We start from the raw sequence: 26,575 nt of genomic DNA on the forward strand, positions 1-26,575 counted from the left end.
GTTTATGCTAGTTTCATAATGTTTACTTATTTATTAATTTTTCCAAGGCCTTGAGGTAATGTTTGACGGCTCGTAAAATCAATAAATAGTGAACACAGTGTTTGGTCAGCTTAGATAGAAGTACAAGAAGAAAAATAAAGCATATATATGGTCCATTATGAAGATCATATTTACATAAATTTCCCATAAAATCTTCTGATGGAGAATAAATGACTCTATAGGGAAAATATAAGCATTAACAAAGCAATGAAGTTTTCATTAGGTAGAAACAGTGGCATTATATAGTTAAGCTTTGATTATTAGATACTAAGTAAACACCAGTTTTTATTTAGCTGATGATTTTTTTAATCTAAGAATTACAAGTACTTTGCAACAAACATTTGCATTTCAAAAGTCATAAGCAATAAAAGAATTATTTTTCTTTATCTATTTAGTGTACTAATTGTACGGTAATGAGAAAGCCAGCTAGTGGCAACTTGTACTACAACTACATGTACTTGAGTTTGTGGAACAGTGAAGAAAACTTATAGCTTAGTAAACAGATTGAAATAGTGCTAAAATAGCACAAACTGATTTGTATTTTTCTGAAACATTCCAGGTGTTGTCAAAGTGGATTATGGAGATGTGTCAGTCAGAAAAACACTAAGGGAAAATCTGAAGTGTAAGCCTTTTTCTTGGTACCTAGAAAACATCTATCCGGACTCCCAGATCCCAAGACGTTATTACTCACTTGGTGAGGTATGAATTATTTATTTTGCATGAGTTATAAATATATTTTGCAAATGGAGCAATTTATAAGGAGCTCAATAATTTTTCATGTTATGAATAAAATTCTGTAAGGGTTTTTTTTAATGGATCTATTTTAAATGATCTCTCTCTCTCTCTCTCTCTCTCTCTCTCTCTCTCTCTCTCTCTCTCTCTCTGTCTTCAAGGACCATGAAGGTCTTTAATTTAGGAAACTCGAAAGGAGAAGTTAAAAATTGAACGAACAATATTTTCTTGTTTCTTTACCAACAGACAGTGTTTTGGCCAATTAAACTTATTCTCCTAATTGTTTTCTGTGAACTCCCAAGAGCTTTTGCTTCTGAGTGTTAGAACCATTAATATCATCTGGATTGAAAGCAAAACTGAGTAAACCACTAAGATTATGTAGCCACAAATTTTGATACAATAATATATTTGAACAATAAAATGCATTTCCAAAACAAAATAAGAGATTGAAAAGTTGGTCATCAGTTACATTTTTTCATTAATTAATTTATATTTATTTTACATCTTGACTGGAGTTTCCCCTCCCTCCTCCCCTCCCATTCATTGTCCCTACCTCCCTTCTCGCCCATCCACTACTCCTCTGTTTCTGTTCAGAAAGGGGCAGGCCTCCCATGGGCATCAATGTACAGTATATCAATTTGCTGTAAGACTAAGCACTTCCCCTGTATTAAGGCTGGACAAAGCTATCCAGTATGCAGAGCAGGTTTTCAAGAGCCAGTGGAGCATTAGGGACAGCCCCTTTCCCATTGCTGGAGTCCCAAGAGTAGATGAAGCTACACAACTGTAACATGCCTGTAGAGGGCCTATGTTGGTCCCATGCAGGCTCCTTGGTTGTTGGTTCGGACTCTGTGAGTTCCTGTTAGCCAGGTTAGTTGTTCCTGTGGATTTTCTTGTGGTGTCCTTGACCCCTCTGGCTCCTACAAACCTTCTTCCCTCTCTTCAGCAGGATTCCCCAAGCTTGGCCCAATGTTTGGCAGTGGGTCTCTGCTTCTGTTTCCATCAGTTACTGGATGAAGGCTCTCTGATTTTTTATAAATTACCCTAAATGTCTGACTAAATAGAGATAGATTCAGTCAACTGTTCCAATAGTCGATCTGTTTCACACAAAATAAATGTCAATATCCTTGGAAAATTTTGCACAGAAAAGTGAAATATATGTTAGATCTTAGTGTTATAAAATGGATTTGACATTGATAGGAATGTACCATTCACATTTATAAAATACTTAAATTACTCAATGTACATAATTGGCTTCATTTTATATATATAATCAACTACTCATATTATGATTTTTTTTCCTTTATGATATATGATCCCTACTTATAGTTTCCTGCTTACTACTGAACAAGTTTGTGATTCAAAACTAATTTAATATTGATTATGATAAAGTCATTTGACCACAAATAATATAATTCATTTGGGAAATATTTAATAAATAAGTTTAGTTTTTAATTATCATTTTGTAGTTCATAATAGTAAAATATATAATAACTAACCAGGTTCAGTCTAGTATATTTGGTGGTCATACTTTATAGAAAGAAAACAATGAAAGAAAATTTACTCAAATTGAGTAGAGCTGAATTGTTTTTAATGACTAATGTGAAGTGCCTTCCCAGTGCTCTGTTGGCCAAGTTTCTGTCCTCCATTGGTTGTGCCCTGTCTTTGTGTAGAATCCCAGTTTCCATGTATTTGCCCTGGATTGTGTAATGAAAAGTATTATGTGTAGTAATAAAAATTTTGAAATATGTGATTTCAGTTCTGCTTTGATTTGTTTTTTGGGGGGAGGGTATTGTAGCTGTTCCTTTCTAATATGTAATATATGCAAATTAACGTTGATTTCATGGAGGTTTATGCTCAGAATTTATAAGAATGCATTTTAAACTAGGACACTCCTCCCACACAAACTATGATAATCCATAGATAATCTCTATAAAAATGTTTAATATTCTCATCTCTTTATTAAAAATCTAATTAATAATGAAATTCAATCTACCCTTTAAAAAGAGCAGTATTTCTTTTCTAGATATAGATTATTCTTCCCACTTTCTCAATTACACATCATAAGAAACCACTGCCTTCCTTTTAGTCATGTTGATGGAGTCAATCAAAGAGGACTTTTGAGAAACTCACTGGGGTCACCAAATTACTCCTGAAAAGATTTGAACTTTATTTGGTCTTACTCAAAACACCCAATAAGTTTAAAACATCTTTGAGATTTATTAAGTTTTGAGCTTCCTGATATATTAATGTACTGTAGTTATCCATTTTAAAACCAAGTTCCAAAGAAATCCAACACAGCATCTGTATCCATGGAAACAGCAAGGCTAATTCAGCAAGCTCTCCTCAATTCAATTTCATGTAACCATGTATACATAATTTAAGATGGGCATCTTGATAATGAGTTAGTGTTAAACTGCTAATGAGCAAAAATCATCATTTGAGGCTTTTTCTTTTTTACCTCCTGCCCCCATAATGTCTTTCATTCTACATGAAGGACTTTCTCTCTAAAAGCATTCCAAAGTGTCTGATGTAGAAGCTATTTGTTATCAAATTATTTCTTAATCTAATCATGTACTTCTCCCTTAATTTCTAGTGACCTTTTAACCATTTAACATTTTGTATATTTTCAATTTTGTAAAAGGTCTATATGTTTAATGTTGTTCTATGTTGATAAAAGCAAATATTTCCCCATTAATCAATTTTTCTATATAGCTTTCTTCATTCTTTTGATGATTATCATATGTCAACACCAGAATCAACATGAGTAAACTTATTGATGTCGGACATCATTATCTTACTGTCATATGTTTATATCTTATTCAGATAATTGAAATATTATTTTACTCAGCTCACAAATTATGTGCAATTGACAATCAGATGTTAAAAGCTGTGCAATTGCTTTGAACTCAAACCTTTAAGTAACTTAATGCACCATGTGCCTTTTAGACTCAGTAAGCAGATCATAATGGAATAAGGAGGTTGTGCCCTTTGCAGCATTAAATTCTTTCTTAAGTAGCTCTTTAGCTTATGTAGATTTAACATGACAGGTTCAGACATTCTAAATAAAAGAACTAATTCCTATACAAAATTAAAATAAATAATCTTCTAAAACAGTATGTTCGCCCAAACTTTTGAGCTTTGACAGGGTAGCATTCTACATCTATTGTGAGTTATTTTGAACAAAGGACTATCTGAGGTTAAAAGGATGAAAAGCAGGATTTCTGAAGCCAAGAGACTTAACCCTTGGTACTTAAAATTCCTATCTGCATGCTGCCTGGACATGTTTGGGCATTGGTCTGTGCACTTTGAATTGTGCCATTGACCTCAGCACTTTTCCTTTTAGGCCCTTTAACCACATCAGCTAGTTAATGCCCTTATATGCATGATATTATATTTCTTAAATAATTTTGAAGAGCAAACCTAAATAGATAAAAATAGACATCTGTGAAGCTGTGAGGCTGCAGGGATTATGGATAAATTCAGTTACTAACAAGTGTGGAAGCTAAAATGCTTAAAGCCTAACCATCCCTGGTAATCAGATTTATTTATAGATTCACAGTGTTCTTGACCTTTTAATAAGATAACCCAGTAAAATAACATCCCATTCTAGGTCAGACACACAAATGTGGGTATTCTCTAACCATGCTTTAATTATAAAATATTGGGGACCCAGAAACTAATTTTCATTTAGAATAAATGAGTACGTACATCTGTAGGTGAAAAATTTCATATTTCTGAGAATTTAGAGTAGAATTCACTCTAATTTTATTAAATAGATATTGATACAAAGAGCTACAATAAACTATATACAGTTTGAGATATGAGCAATGCAAATTTGGGCTTGTTAAATACATAAACTCTTTGCTTATCCTTCTGATCTAAAAAATTATAACCAAGAGAGAGGTATATATTACAATTAATATATATCCAACAAAGCACTTGTATTATAAGATTAACATTACAATAGTCAGTATAACTATTTAATATGTGTTAAGTAATGATAAATTAGATTATGCTCAATTAAAGGTTAAATGTGTGTGATTTATATTTTCCAAAGTTCTTATTCAAGTGTAAGTGATGTTATCCTTTATTTTTAGAATGGAGATTTTAAATGTAAAGATTGATTGGTGGGATGGGGACAATCCCTCTATTTTTAGACTATACTCTCCCCTTGGCAATCCAGCTGAGGGAATAAAAGCCAATTACTTCTAAGAGGGCTTCTAGTGTGCAGAAGAAACTGTGTAATGGCTTGCTGACTTCCAGCATCAGCAATAAAGTGACAAAACAATACTCTCACTTTTATCCTTAGGAATTATTTCCAAGCAATAAAAGATTATGAGTAAACAAAGAAGCCACAAAGCAGACAAACAATTAAAATGAGATGTGCCTTGGTCTTACGCTATGCCATCAAAGCATAGTTTGACATATCACAGCATAAAAAATAAGAATTTCTAGACCTCCAAACTCCATAGTACTTTTGTTTTGTTTTGGTTTTTTTTTTTTTTTTTTTTTGATGTAGAGCATATAACACACATATAATGGATTCTTAATGGATAAAGTCCCTTTCTGGTTGATTGCCATTTCTTAAGACTAACATCAGTGACAGGTTAGGACCTTGTCCAATTCTTTCCCAGTGATTCCCTTTAGGAGCACACACTTAACTGTGTACCAAGTTGTTTGCGGGTTTCTGGTTTTACAAACACATTACAATATGTCTATGTAGGTCAAAGTAAAACTTCTTAGAGTCTATTATCTTCTAGTTCCAGTGATAGAAGCTAGGTCTTCAGGGTTGGAGGCAAATGCCTTTACCTGCTGTGACGCCTTAGTGGACCTTCTTCTAGTCTACATAACTGGTTTCCAAACTCTGTTCCTAAATGATTTATGACAATTATAGTTATTATATAATTATAATTATTGTCTTTCATTGACTCTGATCAATAATAACTCTTTTAGTCTGTCCAGGTCTCCTTAATAATACTCACTTATTGGAAAGTCAAGACTGGCACTTCCCAACTTCACTATAATAACTATATTCATTACCTGTGAAAACACTAGTTCAATGTTTGTCATCATTGGCATAATGGCAGATAAATCTTGATTTTCAACTTGATTAGATTTAAAGGCTCCCAGGAAATAAATGAAGCACACTGTTGGTTTGTCTGTACATTTTATTTCTACAAAGAGTAATGTAGAAAGGAACATCTTCCTAAATGTGGACTGCATCAGACACAGGCTGGGGATAGAAGATGAAATGAAAGAGAAAGTAGGTGAAGTAAGCAGTGTAGGCACTCTGCTGTTTTGGCTGCCGTGTTTGAGCTTCTCTGCTCATCCACACTGACTCCACCATGATGGAAGAAAATCCCTGAAACTATCAGTGGAAACGATCTTTTCTCCTTTGTATCACTTCCTTTAGGTATTTTTGACAAAGTGACAAAGACAGAAGGGAAAAAATTAACACAGTATGTAATAGGTAGGCACACATAAGTAAGTGACTTCTATTATGGCAGAGATGGGCTGGCTTTACAAACCAATATAAAGACTTAGCTTCAGCTTCTGTCAGTGTGCACAGATTGCAGACTGATTTGTCCCTGCAGACATTAATCTAAGTTCATTCTGACAAGTTTTCTAAACCAGCCATCCATATCTATTTCTATTCTCCCAGCTTGACAGACTTCACTCTATTTCAGATACAATAACCACTTTGTGCTACATTTGGAAGGACAAGTGATACTACTTGCACATAAATTAAGAAGCCAAATGCATGGTTGTAACTTCAAAAATAGGACAGGCTTCTACTAATAAAAATAGATCTGTTCTGGAAATTCTTTTGAAATGACATCATCCAACTTAAACAAGAAGATCACTAGGGCCCAGACTAAAAATGAAAACTCAAAAGAAAAGTAAAAAGAAAAGAAAACATGATATGACTTGGACAGCAAAGCAAAGCAATAAGGTAGTTTCACAGACTCCAAAATAGGAGGTACCACATTCATCACTGGCATGACATTGTCATCTTTGCAGAACAGGAGGAAGAAATGATGGGTCAGACAGAAATTAAGCCAGGATAATGCCAAACTCCAGCAGTTTCTGAGGAGTCATTATTTCCCACTAATTCAAAAACAGTAGCTGAACCTAGGAAGGGCCTTTCACAAACAGGTCAGCTCTCCACTTTGTAATTTGAAGGGTCTCAGCATTATGTCACCTGTGGATTCTTAAAACTCACTACCTGCAGTCCCCCTTTTAAGAGAAACCAAAGAACAAAGCCAAAATCTAGGAGGAAAAGGACAAAGGGGAAAGTAAAATGAGAGGTACAGACAAAAAAATAAAAATATGAAATGAATCATGATCCTAATTAGTCTGATTAAGAAAAACCAGGAGTCAGATATTTGGGTAAAAGCTGAAGAAAGATCAGAGAAGCAGAACAGTAGCCACTAGAGACTTCTTATCTCTGAATCCTCAGACCAAAAGTGCTGAGATCTTGTTTCCACCCCCACTTTATCACTTCTCTCTGCCAAGCCTTATCACTTCCTGTTTCCTATCTTTACAGACCTCCAGACCTCTATGGTTACCTAGTGGCTAGTTCTACCCTCTAATCTCAGGGAAGCTTTATTTGTCAGAACACAAACAAAATATTACACATGAATGAAAGGTTAAAAAAAAAAACCTAAGAGATTAAAGTAGAGGCTTTTGAATAGACCATCTTTAGCAATACAAAGAAGGCAAATCTCAGTATGAAGTAGGAAATGACTCCTGATCAACCTTCCCACTTAAAAGTTAAGGAAAATAGAATTCAGGCAAAGAAAGAAAAATAACTTGAAAAACAATATAAGAAAGAATGAATGCTAAACAACTCTATAATCAGCAGTATATATCATTATAAATACTGCAAACAGGTTGAAATTTTGGATTCAGACGAAACTAAAACATAAAGTAAGTGTTGTGAACTGTAATGCACAGTATTTTCCATAGTACAAGATAACAACATATTTTAAGGGAAAAACATCTATTAGACTTTCTAGCAGTAAAGACAATTTGATGTCTAGGAATATTCATTCTTGCAAAATTGATGGGGAGCAAACCAGATTGTCACTGGTCCTTTCAAAAGTAACCCTTTATGCTGGAAGTAAGTAGATCAGCATTTTGTATAACCTCAAAGCCATATGTTGCCAGGCAAGGATTTATGATTCACCAAAGTGATTTTCAAGTACAGAGAGCACAAGATTGCCTTGCACATATGTGAACACAGAATATTGTTTTAAGTAATTAAGGACATCTTTTGTCCATTTGTGTGGATCCAACCTGGAGATATTTTGTAATGTTTGTTGTTTTTTTGTTTCCTGGCTCATTCACGAGCTACCTGAAATTTCTTCTGGATCCATCTGAAAAGAAAAAGTGTACCAAAATTTACCTCCTAATCTCCATTGTTATCCTTTACCCCAGTCCACATCTCTCAACATCATGTCAGTAGGCTCTATACTTTTTTCTGGCTTCCTGAACTGTCTCTCGCCCACTTTCAGCAACCATGGGAAGATATTACTGTGCATGGGTGTACTGAGAACACAGGATTGCTGACATTATTTGGTTTTGGACACTTGTGTAGCCTGCTCCTTGCTCCCTGCCCTATGGCCACAGCTGCTAATCTGCTATTCTGGTATTACATAACTGCAGAGGCATCTGTCTGCTATTCTCCTGTCTGGGTTGCTCTTACATAGATGGGATTAGGTTTGCTATCTCACAGAACTAAAATGGTCTTTCCCAGTTCCCTTGAAGACAGGACACCTACATCACTGTCTACTCTTCCTATGCTTTTATGAGGCCTTTTAAATTAATGTTTGAAAGTAAAATATAATTTTTTTACTTTCCCCTTCCACTTCCCGCCTCTAACTCTACCCATCTCTCCCTCAGTGTCTCTCAGATTGATGGGCTCTTTTTCTTTGGTTATTGTTATTATACACATATGCAAAATTATATGTGTACAGCATAGTGAATCTGTTTACTGTGGCTTATGTATATATGACTTCAGGGCTTATCATTTTGTATTGAATAACTAATTAGGGGATTCATCCTTAGGAAAGGCTAATTCTCCCATGAGACATATTAATCTTCTGACATATTGTAAATATGTTTTTATTTCTTTCTTTCATACTTAAATGTAAGTTCCACAATGAAAGAGATTATGTTTCCTTTGTACATTTCTGTATTATCCTACACCAATCAGTGCTTTATATAAGATGTGAATTTTCTTAATGTTTCTTGATTTAATCATTGAATTCATAAAGGATTGCAAAGAACAGAAATCACATTTCTATATCATAAGTAGATCAATAAATTGTTTCTAAGGGCAATATATTTTGGGCATTCTTATTGTAACAATTCATTTTATTGTAATGAGTTCACAAATAAAAACATAACTAAATTAGAGTAGACAATTAAACATTTTCTCAGTCCCAAACTTGGAGGCTTTTTAACATTCTGTACTTAAGTTATCAGAATCAATTGCCAAGTACCTATTTAAAGCTCCTTTCAAATGCTACTGTTAGATTATATACTTGGAAAGATATACTTTGAGATTTTTGTTGTCAAACAGAGATACAAATCCTTACAAGTGACATTCCATATAACACTGTAACTTTTATCTTATATCTCTTCAAGTGCCATGAACCTTGTATGCCTTTTATGCCAAGTTTACAAGAGGTATGATGTTATAACTCAACCATATAATGTATGATTTATTGGACTATGTGAATTGCACACAGACCTATTTACCTATCAACTATTACCTTCCTAATTATTGTGCATGTCTTGATCTTGAAAATGATCTGCTTATGGGCTCAGTTTTCAGAAAACCTAAATCAGCCTGAAAATACATTCCATTCGGGTGTACTTTTGGAAGTGTTTCAGTAGAACAATCACACTGTGCCCTTCCTTGTCGTTTGGGTTGCTTTCAGATTTCTTGATGGAAGTGTCTGTAATTCCGAACCAAATTTCCAACCATTGAAAGAGGGCTTGAGAATCTTAGCCACTTCCAAATCTTACCCAGTGTGATCATTGAGGTCTTCCTGCTAATCCAAGGATTTTTTGCACCCCCAGGAAGCATTATTTAACAATAATGCTCACAAAATAGGAAAATTGAATTATATAAATCTCCTCTGTTTTCTGTAAAATTATATCAAACATCTCTAATTTTATTAATTGGAAAAAATGAAGAGACGTGTAACCAGTGCATACTAACCTGGTAGAAAAACAATATCTAGGTAATTACAAAGTACACAAAAAAATGTGTATATCTTTATATGGCACAGAATTTTTAGAATCAGGGTAGATAAATGTAAATATGCACTTGGGTGGTAAATAAAGAAAATGATTTTTTTCTTTTTTTTATTATTAAGAAATTTTCGGTTCATTTTATATACCAACCACAGGTGCCCCTCTCCTCCCTCCTTCTGCTCCTCAGCCTTCCCCCTAAACCCATGCCTCATTCCCACCTCCTTAAAGGCAAGGACTCACATGGAGAGTCTGCAGAACCTGGTACATTCAGCTAAGTCAGGTCCAAGCTCCTCCCCCTGAACCAAGGCTGTGTAAGGTGTCCCATCATAGGCACTGGGCTCCAGAAAGCCCATTCATGCAGCAGGAACTGATCCTCATCCCACTGCCATGCACCCCTTAGTAGGTCAAGCTAAACAACTGTCTCGCCTATGCAGAGGGCCTAGTCTAGTCCCATGGAGGCTCCACAGCTGCTGGTCCACAGTTCATGAGTTCCCACTGTACGTTTTCCCATCATGATCCTGATGCCCCTTCCTCATAGAATCCCTCTTCTCTCTCTTTGACTGGACTCCTGGAGCTCGACCTGTTGTTTGGCTAGAGATCTCTGCAATGCTTCCATCATTTACTCTATGAAGGCTCTATAATAACAGTTAGGGTTTTCACCAATCTGATTACCAGAGTAGGCCAGTTCAGGCACCTTCTTCACTATTGCTAAAAGTCTAAACTGGGGTCATCCTTGTGGATTCCTGGGAACTTCCCTAGCACCCTGTTTCTCCGTTACCTTGATCTCTCCCTCTATTGTGGTATCTCTTTCCTTGCTCTTCCACTCTGTCCCATTCTGCCTGGACCATTCTGTTCCCATATATTCTCAACCCCTATCTCCTACCCTCCATTGCCCCTCCTCACCCTCAGTTTGCTCATGGAGATCTCATCTATTTCTCCTTCCAAGGGCAATCTATTCGTCCCTCTTAGTGTTCTCCTTGTTAGCTGGCTTTTCTGTTGCTGTGGGTTGTAGTCTGGTTATCCTTTGCTTTACATCTAGTATCCACTTATGAGTGAGTACATACCATGTTTGTCTTTCTGTGTCTGGCTTACCTCTCTCAGGATCATATTTTCTAGTTCCATCCAAAGAAAATGATGTTTAAATACTTCATTTCACACAGGTATTCTCCCCATCCTCCGCTGCTTCTTTTATAACAATTTATGCTTGATTTAAAAATCTCAGCATCTTTAATACTAAGAAATGACTTTAATTTACATTCAGTTCGAATGTGTAATAGCATTATGTTGAATATAGGACTAATGCAATGTTTTATTATAAACCAGTAACACATGTCTATGCTTGCCAGCTTAATCTTGCTTTTGAAGAATTTGCAATATGAAATGACATTTAGCTTGTAACAGTGGTTTGTAGGGTTAAAAACTTTGTATGAAGTTTAGTATTAGGAATAAAGAAAAATATACAAATCTGTCTTAGTCACAGAAGAAAACAATGTAATTAATTTTTATTATTTAACAAGATGGAACATATAGTATAGAAATCTAAAAATGTAAACTCAAGTACAAATTCAATTTATTTTCCTTTTTTTAAAAAAAATGGGATGCTATAGGGGTTTAAGAATCAATTAGTTATTTGGATGGAATTTCAGAATATCCTAATGTATAAAAGACTTTGATAACTTATATAGAGAGAGCTTCCTTCATTGTCTGATTAGATGATAATCTCAAAATCAACATTTTTCCAGTTCTAGCTAGGAAAAGTTTAGGAAGATGTTTAAGCCTAATTATAGGTAGAAAAAGATAAAAATGATATTTAAAACACATTTCTGAAAGAACTTTCTTACAAACTTGTATTATTTATCTAACACTCTGTAATTCATGATTTTGTATTTGAATTTGTTTGACCCTATCGTTTTTATGTGTGTTTTCTTTAGATAAGAAATGTTGAAACCAATCAATGCTTAGACAACATGGGCCGCAAAGAAAATGAAAAAGTGGGTATATTCAACTGCCATGGCATGGGAGGTAACCAGGTACACAGTCTTTTGTTTTCACCTCCTTACTTGTGGGTAGGAGAGGAGGGATGCTGTTAAAACAATCAGTGTATGCTCTGGTGTACATGCCATTAATAAAATGAATGGGTATTCCAACCAACAACTAATTATGCCTATCTCATTGTGCCAAGTATCTTAAGACCAAAAACACAGGATTGAATGAAAAAAGCAAAACTTAAAATATGCCTACATAAATGAAGACAGTCAGTATACTTGAACATCTCATTTTATCATGATGTACTTAAATGTGCTTTGCCATTTAATGGGCAAGAAAACAATGTTTCTATAACTGCAATGCTTTCCCAGTGGTAATTTTCTGTATTTGTTTTGTTATTTTCTATGTGTATAAGAATTCCTAACAGTTTATGAATTTCAAAAAAAATTAAAGTGAATGAGTCAGCACAGCAACAGATAGAAATCTAGGATGAATTTCCTGAGTGGCAGAATTAATTATCAGAAACCTACCAGAGCACAAGGAGGAATCTTATGTTTTCCTTGAGCACTGAAAAGTTTCTCTGGGAGAGACACCAAGAGTCCACTTCTTTGTGAGTCACTGTATTGCAGCAGTCCTGATGCACAGCCACTTTAGGAAGCCACATTTAGTTTTCCTGGGAACTCAATCACAATGCTGAATCTGAAATAGCAGATAGTCAGTAAACAAGCTGATTACAGGAGTTGATGGGGACAACAGCAAGAAGTTCTGTGTCAGTGAGAACATTTGTGGGCAAAACGAATTGAGGTTGCAATAGCCTTTCTGTCCAGCATGTGTCAGCATTCTGTATAGTGACACATGCTGACTTTGGTACTATGAATCAAGAAGAAAATGAGTCCAGTTGACTGTGGGAGCTTGATTCACAGAGAGCTTGCATGGTACACTGAAGAAATGTGAAAAGGAGCTTTCTCCATTTAAAACAAAGGAAAAATATTGAAGCACTAATTAATGTGTTTCCAAATTTCAGTTCTAGTAAGAAGATACTTAAAATCAAGTTTATAATTTATTGCATTTGGAAAAAGGGAATTATTGAAGCAATAATATAAATGTAAAAGTAATTTAGGAAAAAATGAGTGTTAAAAACTGTACAAAATCTCCTGTTATTCTATAATCTCTACATTATAAACTTAATGACAAACTGGAAATCAAACAAATATAGTTCTGTTTACATAAGTATTTAGTAATGTTCATATATATACTTATTTCATAGCCTTTTAATCTACAAAGCAATCAATACAAATAACAAAGTTTTGATGTTTTATTACTTACACAATAAGGAAAATTATTTCATTCAATATATTTTTTCTAAAGATACATGATTCATAATCCAACTCAAGTATCATGGTGCACACAGAATGCACAGTTCATTCTGGCCTGCTGACATTATCTTGATCATTATTTCTAAATAGGTTCTCAAATATCTCTCTTTAACTGTCAAATTGAAAAACAGCATTAAATAACCAATTCAGATCAGCTTTAAAAATATGTATTTACAAGTGTTATTATTCAGAGTGGGCAGGTTGTGTTCACTTACTTAGAAATATATATATATATATGAATATATATATCTGTGTATATACATACACAGATATATATATATATATATATATATATATATATATATATATTACACATATACACACAAAAATATATGTAGTGGCATTTAAAGAAGAAAGAGAGCAAGGGGAGATGTATGAGAGAGCTTGAGGGGAGGAAAACAAAAGGGGAAATGATGTAATAATATAATAGTCTCAAAAATAATTTAAAGACTTGCAAAACAATTGTCACACTCATGTAGAGGGCCTAGGTCAGTCCCATGCAGGCTTCCTAGCTTTCTGTCCAAAATCTGTGAGCTCCCAGTAGCTCAGGTTAGCTGTCTTTGTGTGTTTTCCTGTCATGACCTTGACACTCCTGGCCTTTACTATCTCCAGTCCCTCTTTACAAGAGGATTCCTGGAGCTGTGGATAACTGCATCTGCTTCCATCAGTTACCTGATAAATGCTCTCTATTGACAAATAGGGTAGTCACCAAGCCAGGTCAGGTACCCTTTCCACTGTTGTTAGGAGTCATAGCTGGGGTCACTGGGCTCCCAGCAGTGATATCAGGACCTATTCTGGCACTTCAGCTGGCTTTTGGGAACCTATTCCCCATGCTGAGTTGCCTTGCCCAGCCTAGATGCAGATGCAGCAGGAGGAGCTTGGTCCTGCCTCAACTTGATGTGCCATGCTTTGTTGTTGACTCCTATTGGAGGCCTGCCCCTTTCTGAAGGAGACAAAGGAGGAATGGATGGGGGAGGGGATACATGAGAAGTGTGGTGGAGGGGATGGGAGGAGAAGAGGGGAAGAAACTGTGGTTGGTATGCAAAATAAATGAAAAAATTTAGTAAAAATGCTGGAAAAACAAAGCATCATTCGAGGCTTATGCTGAATAAGAGAAAGATGCTGGGCATCCTTTAGCATAACTCGGTTAGCAGCAATTTCTCTTTTATTCTAAAAACTGAATAGTATAAGAGATTTAAACCATGTATAAAACTCTATTATGATGACTTTTGCTTTGATGAAACTCAGTATTTCTAAGTTATTTAATAGAGATGTGCTTAAATTTTTCAGTTCCTTACTTTAGGAAAAGAACATATTTTAGGCTGTTATTCTGGGTTATCGTTTCTGTTTTTATGTTTTAGTCTCTTATGTTGCTATGGAAGCATCAATTTTTATAGTTATCTACTTATGAATTTTTACAAGTAGCCTCTAGCCAATATAAGTATTTATACTCTCCATCCTGCTTTTACACAAAAGTCATAACAAACCTAAATATTTTTATTTCATTTGCATTTCTACAGAGTTTGTTTATTGGTTTGCTTTTAAGAGATCTCATGTAGCCCAGGCTGGACTTGAGCTTCCCATGGAGCTGAGGCTGGCCTTGAAATCCTGGTCTTCCTGCCTACATCTCTTATGTGTTGGTTTTACAGGTTTGAGCCCCCATGGCTGCCCTCACTCAACTGCATTTCTGAAAGGAGGCACTTGTTAGTTGATAAAATTATGCTAGCTACACCTTTTTTCTCAAGAATTTTGGTGATTGATTTTACTTTACATTTTTAAGTTATTGTACAAAGTATTGGTGTTTGCTATGATATTTTTAATTATGTACACATTAGCCATTATACTCTGCTCTTCTTTGCAAGCCCACTGTCCTCTCCCACCCATCTCCTACTCTGACTTGTCCTGTTCCCATCCCAAATCTTCCTGCCCTCTCACGTCCTTTATCCTCCCCTGGAGGTTCTTGTTCCTGCCTTCCCTCTCCTTTTAGAACTCTTTCCACTATTAGTAGATGCCATTCTAATTCATGTCTTATATCTAATTCATGTTTTTTGTTTGTTTGTTTTTTGAGACAGGGTTTCTCTGTGTAACTTTGTACCTTTCCTGGAACTCACTTTGTAGACAAGGCTGGCCTCAAACTCACAGAGATCCGCCTGTGTATGCCTCCCGAGTATTGGGATTAAAGGCTCGTACCACCACTGCCCTGCCTAATTCATGTCTTAAATCACATATCACCTATGAGATAAAATCTGTATTAAATTTATGAGTTGAATTATTTTGCTGCTCATAATGATATGCACTTCCATTTTCCTACAAATAACATAATCTCATCCTGTATTAATGATAAATAAAAATTCCATTGAACATATGTACACATTTGCTTTAGCAATTAATCTATTGGTGAACTTCTGACTGGTTCTATATTTTAGCTATTGTGAATAATTCAGCAGTAAACACACTTACACTGAGATCTCTTTGAAAAGGTGACTTGGACTCTTTCAAATTCATACCTAGGAGTGTTGTAGCTAGATCACAGGATAAATCTACTTTTTCAAATATTTTGCTGGATCACCATATTTATTTCTATAATGACTGTACATGTTCTTGTCTTAGGGTTTCTATTGCTGTGAAGAGACACCATAACCACAGCAACTCTTATAAACAAAAAAATTTCATTAAGGTGGCAGCTTATAGTTTCAGAGGTTCAATCCATTATAATCATGGTGGGACATGGTGGAGTGTAGGGAGTCGTGGTGCTGAGAAGTAGCTGAGAGCCTTACATCTTTCAGGCAACAGGAAGTGAACTGAGACACTGGGTGTGGCTTGAGCATATATGAGACCTCAAAGCCTATCCCCACAGTGACACACTTCCTTCAACAAGGCCACACCACCACACTTCTTTTCCCACCATCAATGCATAAAGGCTCCTCTTTTTCCACACCCTCAATAACACTGGATAACAGTCATTCTAATTGGGATTAGATGGAATCTTAATGTAGGTTAATTTGCTTTTCTCTGATAGTTATATCAGATAAAATGCAGAACACATTCAAATATTTAAATGGGTATTTGTATTCCTTTGGGGACTCTGTATTCACCTGCTCATTTCTCAACTGTATAATTTATTTGTTGGTGTTTAATTCTTGTGTATTTCTATATATTAATGTCTGGAAGAAGAAAATTGGTAAAGATTTTTCTCTCATGTAGATTCTTTTCATGCTGCTGAGTGTGCAGAAGATTTGTTTTAATTACTACATTCATTTATTTAAGGGGCATATGCCACAGCATGTATGTGTAAGCCAGGTGTGAATTTTGAGAAGAAATAGGTTATTTTCTTCTATGTGGGTCCTGGGGATCAAACTCAGATCAATAGTCTTGGAAGCAAGTGCCATTACCCACAGAACCAACTCTTCAGTCCATTTTTTTTTTTTTTAAATTTTATAAAACCCTGCTTGTCAGTTTGAGTGATTATTCCCTGTGCTATTAGACCTTCAGAAAGGTCTTGGTGGCATCTATATCTTCAAGGCCTTTACCCTAGCAGTTTCAGTTTTAAGTAGCTTTGTTTGTTTGTTTGTTTGTTGTTTTGTTTTACAAGACAGGGTTTCTCTGTATAGCTTTGTGCCTTTTCTAGAACTCACTCTGTAGCCCAGGCTGGCCTCAAAGTCACAGAGATGTGCTTGCCGCTGCCTCCTGAGTACTGGGATTAAAGGCGTGCGCCCCCACTGCCCAGCTAGGTTTTAAGTCTTAATTAAGGTCCTTAATCTATTTTAATTGATTTTGTACAGATTGAGAAATATGGTCATTTTTCATTGTTTCACATATGCACATCCAGTCTTGATAATACAGTTTGTTGAAAAGCCTACCTTTTCTCAAATGTGTGTTTTTGACAACTTTGTCTGAGATTCCATCACTATAGTATGGGTGTTTATTTCTCTATTTTAGTCTATTGATTTATTTGGCTGTGGTAATTATTTTGCTATGATATTTTTATTACTATAACTCCACAGAACAGTTTGAGATCAGGTATTGTGATGTTTCTATCATTGCTGTTTCTGCTGAAAATTATGTTGTGATTCTACAGTCTTTGGTGCTTCTGTATGAATATCAGTATGGATTTAAGTAATTCTCTGAAGGATGTCACTGTAATTTTGGTGAATATTGTGTTGAATGTATAGAATATTTCTGGTAACATAGGTACTATCATAACAAATACTATGCCAATCCATGAGCATTGATAATCTTTCCATTGTCAAGTATCATTTTTTGTAGAGATCTTTCATCTATTTATTAAAATATAAGTATTTCACTGTTTAAGCTACTTATAATGGAATAATTTTTCTGTTTTCAAAAGTTCACTCTTCATTTAAAAGAAAGCTACTGGTGTTTTTGTTTGTTTGTTGTTTGTTTTTACTGATTTTTTTTATATTACCCTGTTTCTGAAAGTATCAAGATAAAAGTGTTTAGATGGAGTTTTTAAAATCTTTTAAGTAGAGAATAATGTCATCATCCAATATGGGTTTTCTGACTTTTTACTTTTTTAGAAGATGTCTTTAATGTATTCATTTTTTATTGTCTTATTGCTATAGTTAAGACTTGCAGTATATTCAGAGTGGTAAATCTGTACAGATTTTTTTTCTCATTCCAGATTTTAGAATTATTTTGATTTTCCCTTATTTTTTAATAACATTGGGTATAAGGGTGCAACATACAGTTATTATTATGTTTAGCTATCTTCCTTGTATTCTATTTGACATTTCATCAGTACTTGGACTATGAAAAGATGACAGATTTTGCCAATAGAGTTTCCCACATGGATTGAGAATATCTTGTTATTTCTGTTTTCAAGTCTACATGTGCTGCATTACACTTGTTAATTTGATTGCTTATGTTGAACCAAATTAAATGCACTTGGTTATGGTATGTGATATTCTTAATGTGATTATCTTTTTGAGTTAATTTTGTAAGACTTTTATTGAGACTTTTCCCTTCATGCTGATCTAGGAAACAGGTTGTAATTATCCTTGCTCATTGTGTCTTTTGCTAAGTTGAATATCTGGATAATACTGGCTTCATAAAATAAGTTTGTACTATCTCAACCCTTTCTATTTGTTGTTGTTTCCATTTTTTTGCTTTTGAGATAAAGTCTTATATATTCCAAACTGGCCTTTAGTTTACTATGTAGCCTAGGTTGCCCTTGACCTCTAGGAACTGCTTTAACCTCCAGAGTGCTTGGATTATAGGTACATAACACCATAACTAGATCCCCCTTTGTATTTTATGAAATGGTTTGCACTCTATTGGCATTAGCTCAACTGTTAATTTCTTAATATTAGGAATCTATTTAAGCTATTTTTGCCTTTTTGATTGAACTATGGTAGGCCATATGTGTCTAGAAGTTATCCATTTTTGTATATATTTTCTAGTTTGGGGCAATGTATATATATTTTTTTAATTTTAAATTAATTTTACATACCAATCACAGATCCCTCCTCATTCCTCCTTCCACTCACCCACCCCTGCCTTCTTCCCTCCCACTCCTCATCCCCTCCTCCAAAAGAGTAAGTTCTCCCATGGCTGGACAACTAAGCCTAGTACATTGTTGAGGCAGGACCAGTCCCCTCCACCCTGCATCAAGGGTGAGCAAGGTGTCTGACCATAAGTAATGGGACCCAGAAAGCCAGCTCATGTACCAGGGATAGATCCTTATCACACTGCCAGGGGCCCCTCAAACAGACCCAGCTACACAACTGTCTCTCATATGCAGAGGGTCTAGTTCAGTCCCATGCAGGTTCCACAGCTGTTGGTCTAAAGTTCATGAGTTTCTATCAACTTGGTTCAGTTGTCTCTGTAGATTTCCCTATCATGATCTTGACTGCCCTTGCTCATATAATCCTTCTTCCCTCTTTTCAATTGGATTCCCAGAGCTCAGCCTGCTGATTGTTTATGGGTCTCTGCATCTATTTCCATCAGTTACTGGATGAAGGTTCTATGATGACAGTTAGGGTATTCATCAATATGATTACAGGGGAAGGCCAGTTCAGGCACCCTCTCTACTGCTGCTAGCAGTCTAATTTGGCATCATTCTTGTGGATTCCTGGGAATTTCCCTAGCACCAGGTTTTTCTCTAATCACATAATGTCTCTCTCTATCAAGATACCTCTTTCATTGCTCTCCCACTCTGTCCCTCCTCTAGCTCAATCATCCTGATTCCTTATGTTCTCATCCTTTATCCCCTGCCCTCTATTACCCTCCCCTATCTCCAGTTTACTCATGGAGATCTCCTCTGTTTTCTCTTCCCAAGCATCTCTCTTAGTTACCTCCTTGTTTCCTAGCTTCTCTGGAGCTGTGGGTTGTGGTCTGCTTATCCTTTGCTTTACATATAATATCCACTTATGAGTGAGTCCATACCATGCTTGTCTTTCTAAGTCTGGACTACCTCACTCAGGATGATATTTTCTATTTTTTTTTAACATAAGCTGCATAATACTCCATTGTGTACATGTACCACATTTTGTTTATCCATTCTGTGGTGGAGGAGCATCTAGGTGGTTTCCAGGTTCTGGCTATTACGAATAATGCTTCTATGAACATAGTTGAGCAATTGTTCTTGTGGTATGTTTGAGCATTCCTTGGGTATATGTGATTCTTCTGTTGTGAATTCTCTATTTAGATCTGTAGTTCCTTTTATAATTGGATTGTTTGGTATTTTGCTGTCTAGTTTCTTGAGTTCTTTATATATTTTGGAGATCAGCCCTCTGTCAATATGCAGTGGGTGTTGCATTCTTTTATGTTGCATTTGTTTAACTCTCTGTTTAGCTTTGTTACTTTGACTGCCTAAAATACCCAAGTCATCTAATAAAGAGCTAAATGACCAGTAGCTTGGAAGGAGAGGATTAGGCAGGGCTGCCAGGCAGATATAATAAATAGGAGATGAGAGACAAGTGAGAAAAGGAGAGGAGGATGCCAGGGGCCAACCTTCCAGCCACACAAGCAAACATGGAGTAAGCAGTAAAGAAAGGTATATAGGATAAAGAAAGGCAAAATCCCAGAGGCAAAAAGTAGATGGGATAATTTACGAAAACCTGGGTAGAAACAAGCCAAGCTAGGGCTGGGCATTCATGAATAAGAATAAGCTTCCATGTATTTATTTGGGAGCTGGATGGTGTGCCCCCAAAGAGCAAAGGGTAAATAAAAAATTACAGTCCAGTGCCGTACAGATAGCCCTGAAAATATAGAGGAAACAATATATGGACTCCACAGGTTATAGTAAGGAATATATATGTATATACATATGTGCATGAAATATCAATTGGTAAAAATAAAGAGGCCATGAATTTGAAAAAAGGAGGGAGGGATATATGTCAAGGCTTGGAGGGAAGGTAGGGAAAGGATTGATGTAGATTTTGCTCATTGTTAATAATAAAGTTGATTGGCTGATAGCGGGGCGAGAAGAGATTGAGCTTGATAGCCAGACTAGGAGAATTCTGGGAAGAAAAAGGGCAGAGTCAAGGGAAATGCCAGCCAGCCACTGAGGAAGCAAGATGTGTAAAAAATGAGGTAATAAGCCATGAGTTATAAAATGTTTATTAGAATGGTAGCACTTATAAAAAATTTTCAGAATCTTTTGGAAGCATAAGGAGTATGATGAAAAATTACTGATAGTGATGGCTAAGGTGCTACTATTATATGAGAATATTAAAATTATCTATATAAACATGTCAAAATAAACACACATTTATTTGTATTAGTTACATTTTTATTGCAGTAATAAAGTACCACAACTAAAAACAACTTAAGAAAGTAAGGGGTAGCTACAGTCCTAGAGGGTTAGAGGTCTTAGTGGTAGGAAAGGCATAACTTGCAGACAGGAATAAGAAGCTGGCTGGTAGGCATTTAATTTACACACAGGAAGTAAATAGAGCAAAAAGACAGTTTGGGTATATAAACTCTAAAAGCCCACTAAGTTAGTTACTTTCTCTAACAAGACTGCAACCCCCAAAGGATCTAGAATTTTCCCCAAACAATATTAGCAAATGGGAAACATTGTTCAAATATGGAAACCTACAGTGGCCATTTCTCTTTCAATAAATCACACTGTTTAAAGTTCAAATTTCCACTAATTTGCTAACAAGAACAAAAACAAAATACAATTGTGTACTGTAAATAAAGGTTGAGGTCATAACAAATTGGTAGAAAAACACCAACGTATTGATAAGAAAAGATTACATTTGCTTTATTCATTGATGGGTTTAATTTTTACTTATGAAAATACTTCCTAAAAATTGCATGATTAAAAAAAAAAGAAACTGAGAAAACAGTTATATTTCCAGAATTTACATACTTGGAGACAACCTGCTAGTGATATGTGATTGATAAATGAAGGAGTCCTGCCTGCTGGCCTGCAATAGGTGGGGGTATGGGGGTACAGGTTGTGCCCCTGGGCTGAAATCCTAGAGGCTGGGGTGATCAGCTAGTAGATTAAAGAATCACCCTTTGTTCCAATCCCAGCTGGCAGAGTCAGTTTCTCAGGGAACAGCTGCAGTCTCCAGGATGAGTGAGTTTAGTGGGTGGAGTGGGGCTTGTAGGCTACAGGGTCTGGTTTGGGGTGGTAGTCAGCCCTGCCTGCAGGAGTCCTTCCTTCTGCCCTGCAACTGCAGCTGCAATGGCTGGGGGTTGCACAGCCCCTCGGCCTAAAGCCTAGAGGATCAGTTAGAAGAACAAAGATTCACCTCTTGGTCCAATCGGAGATGATGGAATCTGTTGCAATATATATTTTCAAAGTATTTCTCAATGATCCTCTGAATTTTCTTTGGCTATGTTATTAATTCCCATATTCATCTGTAAATTTAATTCTGTTTTTTAAATTGGAAATGCATTTTAATACATTATATAGTATGATTATCCACTCTGACTCTTAGAATCATTCCACTTTCTCTTCCACAGGGGCTCCTTAGCCCTGAGGGGAAGGAATAGTTCCAAGGTCTCTCACTCTCTGCAGATTTGTCCAGCTGTGGGTCTTTGCATTAGTTCCCATTTACTGAAGGAGGGAACTTCTCTGATAATGGTTGAGCAAAGCAAAGATCTATGAGTACAGCAGGGTTTCATCAGAATTCTTTTGTTGCTAATTTCCTTTAGCAGAACAGTCGTTTTTGGTTTTTCCCTGGGTCTCTTGCCTGTCTAGTCTTAGCCATCTAAGCTGTGTCAGTGATGGGTTCCATCTCATGGAGTAGACCTTAAATCCAATCAGATCTTAGTTGGTTAGTCCCATAAGATTTGTGCCACTAATACACTAGGACATCTTCCATGCATGTCACCATTGTAGATTGAAGGGCTTGGTAGCTGGGATAGTGTTTACCTTTCTTCTTTGGTAGTATGCAGAGTACTTTGAACCATGAACACTACTCAGTAGGGACAAAAGGTAGTAGTAGTAGTAGCCACCAGCTTGACTTCCCCCTATTCAGTAAATTGTGGAGGTGTTTTCTTCCTCACCAGTGCCTTTTCATCAGTTTGTGGAGTGTAATAGCCTTAACAACAGCCTGTGCTGTTTGAGGGTTCCCATGCAGCCATTTTGGCCAATGACTTGATTAGATATAGCTTATTCCCAGAACTGGAGACTTCATTTAGTCCTGAGAGATGTTTTGTTAGATCTTGTCTATTATTCTAGTAAGCTTCTACTTTTGGGGGCCATGTGAGGTGAACAGCAGGCAGCATTGGAACTCATAGGGCGTGGCTTGGCAGGCAGCAAAGCTATGCTAAATGAACCTTATAGAGGCAGAGCCCCAAGGACTACATGTCCTGAGGACCTCATGCTGTTCTTGGGCATAATTCTACCTGTTGCCTTTGTGGTCACCACATCCCTCATAATCTATGTGTTGTATGAAAGCTCTCAGGGGGTTTATAGCCCCTCACTGGGCAATGTTACTGGTACTTATAATAATAATGATTGACTTTTTCCAAGCATTGGTTGATGATTCAACCACCGCCCCCCTTAGAAATAATTCAGGCATGCAGACTGTTAGTAAAGTTAGGTTAACATGTTTTTGTTAATGGTTTTGAGATAGAAGACCTTGGAGGAACAATATACAGTTTAGAAAGGCACATTTTAATAGATGAGTGATGGACATGTTGAGGTCAGGGAACAAAAACAATGGCAGCCTAGCTATTGCTGGCTGAAGTACCTACCTTTCTTGCTAGAACAAGTTGGTGATCTAAGGTGATGATTAATTCCTTGTGCCCATTTCTACCCTCAGCTTACTAGTATAGATTAGTAATTAAAAAAAAAAAACCTGTTGATTAATGGGCATGCACGCTAAGGATTTAAAGTAGAGATGACAGTTTTTCACACATAAAAGTTTAGATTTGTGATTCTTTTTAGATTTTTTTTATAGGATTACCTTTTGAGATAAATAATAAAATGATTGATCCTGCAAAATGTAGCCTGATAGTAAAAGAGCTGGCTGAGAAAAATACCCTGCTTGCTTATACTTTTTTTAATCTATAACAAATTGCTCAGGTATAAATGTATGTGGGTCTTTGAAAACAATTTGTTTGTAAAATGTTTAATCATGTAAGGGAAATTAATATACAAAATGTTTAATCGTGTAAGGGAAACGAGATACATGTTGTTTTTCACCTGTATTCATTATAATTATTCACTTGAAAAATAGAATGTAACCACATTGTAATTTTTTTATTGCTTGAAAGATTTTGCTGTAAGGAAAAAATAAAATGAGGAAGAAGGGAAACTTGTAGAAAACAATAGAGAAAGGACAGAATAGGGACAATCAGCAAAAATTAAAATGACGAATTAAGTTTTTTGCCCTCAGATAAAGTTGCTCTATGTGTCTATGCATCTGTTCCAGTAGTTCGGCTATCAACATCTCTCCAGTATCTCTGAACTGCTGAAAACTGGTCCTTACAAAGGATTCTTCTTTATGAGGCTCCATATAACCCATCAAACAGCCTTTGGTTTTAGCTGTCCCTCCTCATATTTCCCCTCTTCCCTCCTTCTCTCATTTGACCCTCTAGTTCCAGTACCCCCATATCCATCACTAACTATCTGTTCTATTTCCCCATCTTAGGGTGATCCAATCCTCCCTATTAGTCAAATGCTAGATTTTTAGCTACTTTGATATCATGCAGATCTTGTGAATGTAGTCACAGCCAACATGAATTCATGTGGGCAGCAGCCAAGTTGTGTCTAAAACATAAATTTTCCAAGCTTCCTCCCTTTCTTCTCATCCTTATATTTTTTTCTGCTACCCTTTTTATCACGGTACTTGAACCGTGGGAAGACAGTGTATGATATAGAATATCCAGTTTAGAGTTGAACACTCCACAGCTTCATATTGTCTGTACTTTGAACAATTGTGAGTTCAAATTAACTCTCTAATTAACATATACTACAAAAACAAGTTCCCCTCATGAGGAGTGAGAGCTGCACTAATCTATGGTTAGTTATAAAGGTAAGTGTTTAGTGGCAGTTTAAAACTATGTCTATTCAGGAAAGTATTTGGAGTAGATTCTACCCTCAGGCCTCTGTTCTATCTATCCACAAGTTCTCCACCCAGCTAACAGTAGCACACAAGAGCTCAATATTCTAAATTGAGCCTTAAATCTTATATGAAAGTAGTTAGTTATTCCCAACACAGTTTTGCTACCATTATACAAATGAGAATAATTATTCCAAGGTAGGCATCTTTGTAGTTTTCAGGGTTCAAAGCCACATAAGACTACTGATTGCTTTTTTTTCCCTCCAGTAGCATGTCTTGTAGTTTCTGACACTGTGAAAGCTAGCCAGTAGCTCTCATGACTGGAAACTGTCCTCTTAGAATTGCTTTAGTGATACCCCAAAGTTCTGATCAGCTATGGTTTCTTTTACAGCTTATCCTAGGAAATTTTAAATCCTTCTTATTTCTTCAGTCAATTCAAGAGTATATTTTTCCAGTCTCCAAGGGTCTCTGAAATTTCATTAATTTGTATTCCTATTGATTTTTTTACCTGCATTTTGCCATTTTCTGGGAAGATATAGGAACTTATTTAAAGATTTTTGTATTATGGAAATTTGTATTGTGGCCTACAGGGTAATTTGTTTTAGAGATAACTGCATAATATGATAAGAAGAATGTATATTATGTGTGTTTCAGCTAGAATATTCTGTGGCTTGGAGTCCTTTTAATATATGATATTGATATTTTAATTCAAGTTTCCTTATTTAATTTAGTTTAAATGATGTATCTAGGGATGAGAGTGGTTTATAGAAATCATTGTCTGTTATTGTATCAAAATCTAAATTTTATGCCCATTAGCGTTTGATCTATAAAACAAATAAATAGCCCTAACAATTGATGCATATATGTTTTTTTTCAGTTATTACATCTTCATGAATTATCACTTGTATTAACACGTAGTGGTCTTCTTCATCTCTTCTGCCTAATTTTCCTTGACAATCTACTCTATCAAATACTAGAATAGGTACGCAAGCTTTGTTTTGGCTTTCATTTCTTTGACACGTGCACTTTCATCTTCTCATTGTCAATAGATCTAGTTTTTAAATCCTGTCAGTTAGTGTTTGTCTTTTATTGAGTGATAGAAGACATTCTATATTGAGGTTCTATATTCTATCTCCTATTCTACATTACTGGGAGATGTTTTCTAATTCCTATGATTACAGTTGTGGTTGACTGGATTATTGTTATTTTTGTCCTCACTTCTTGGAGTCGAGGCTTTTCTGGATTACTGCGATGAATTTCTCCCTAGCTCTCCCATGTTCATCTACTTCTACTGTGAAATATTTCTTCCTGTGCCCCAGTGGTTGAAACTGCCTTTTAAAACCCTCTGTTATAGTATTACTTTAAGTACTTTCCACAGGGAGGGTTTGGTAGTCATGAGCTGCCAAAATTTATGATTGTCTTAAAATGTCCTTATCTCTAGGTTGTTTTTAAAAGATAGTTTTTCTGGATATTGCAATCTCAGTTGTCAAAGTTTAGTTTCAGGGTTTGAAACTTACTATTCCATGCATCCTTGGCTTTTAATGTCCTTGATGATAGATCATATAGTATTCTGATGAGTTTGTCTTTGAGGTGAGCTGATATGTTTTCTATTACAACTTTTGGTAGTCTTTTTCTTATAGTCTTTTTTTCTTTACATTGTGTTTTGATATCTTGACTCTAACATTT

General features: G+C 35.8%; 1 protein-coding gene across 4 annotated transcripts in view; it reads left to right on the forward strand.

Moving 5' to 3' along the window:
- Window positions 1-26,575, forward strand: part of Galnt13 (polypeptide N-acetylgalactosaminyltransferase 13) — a 597,204-nt gene that overhangs the window by 537,874 nt on the left and 32,755 nt on the right. For all 4 annotated transcript variants that reach the window (XM_036185829.1, XM_036185831.1, XM_036185830.1 and 1 more), the window contains exons 10-11: window positions 599-738; window positions 11,970-12,068. In XM_036185829.1, the coding sequence (XP_036041722.1) occupies window positions 599-738; window positions 11,970-12,068 (239 nt within the window). The remainder of the gene's footprint in view (window positions 1-598; window positions 739-11,969; window positions 12,069-26,575) is intronic.

Source organism: Onychomys torridus, chromosome 4, assembly GCF_903995425.1.
Source record: "Onychomys torridus chromosome 4, mOncTor1.1, whole genome shotgun sequence".
Classification (NCBI taxonomy): Eukaryota; Metazoa; Chordata; class Mammalia; order Rodentia; family Cricetidae; genus Onychomys; species Onychomys torridus.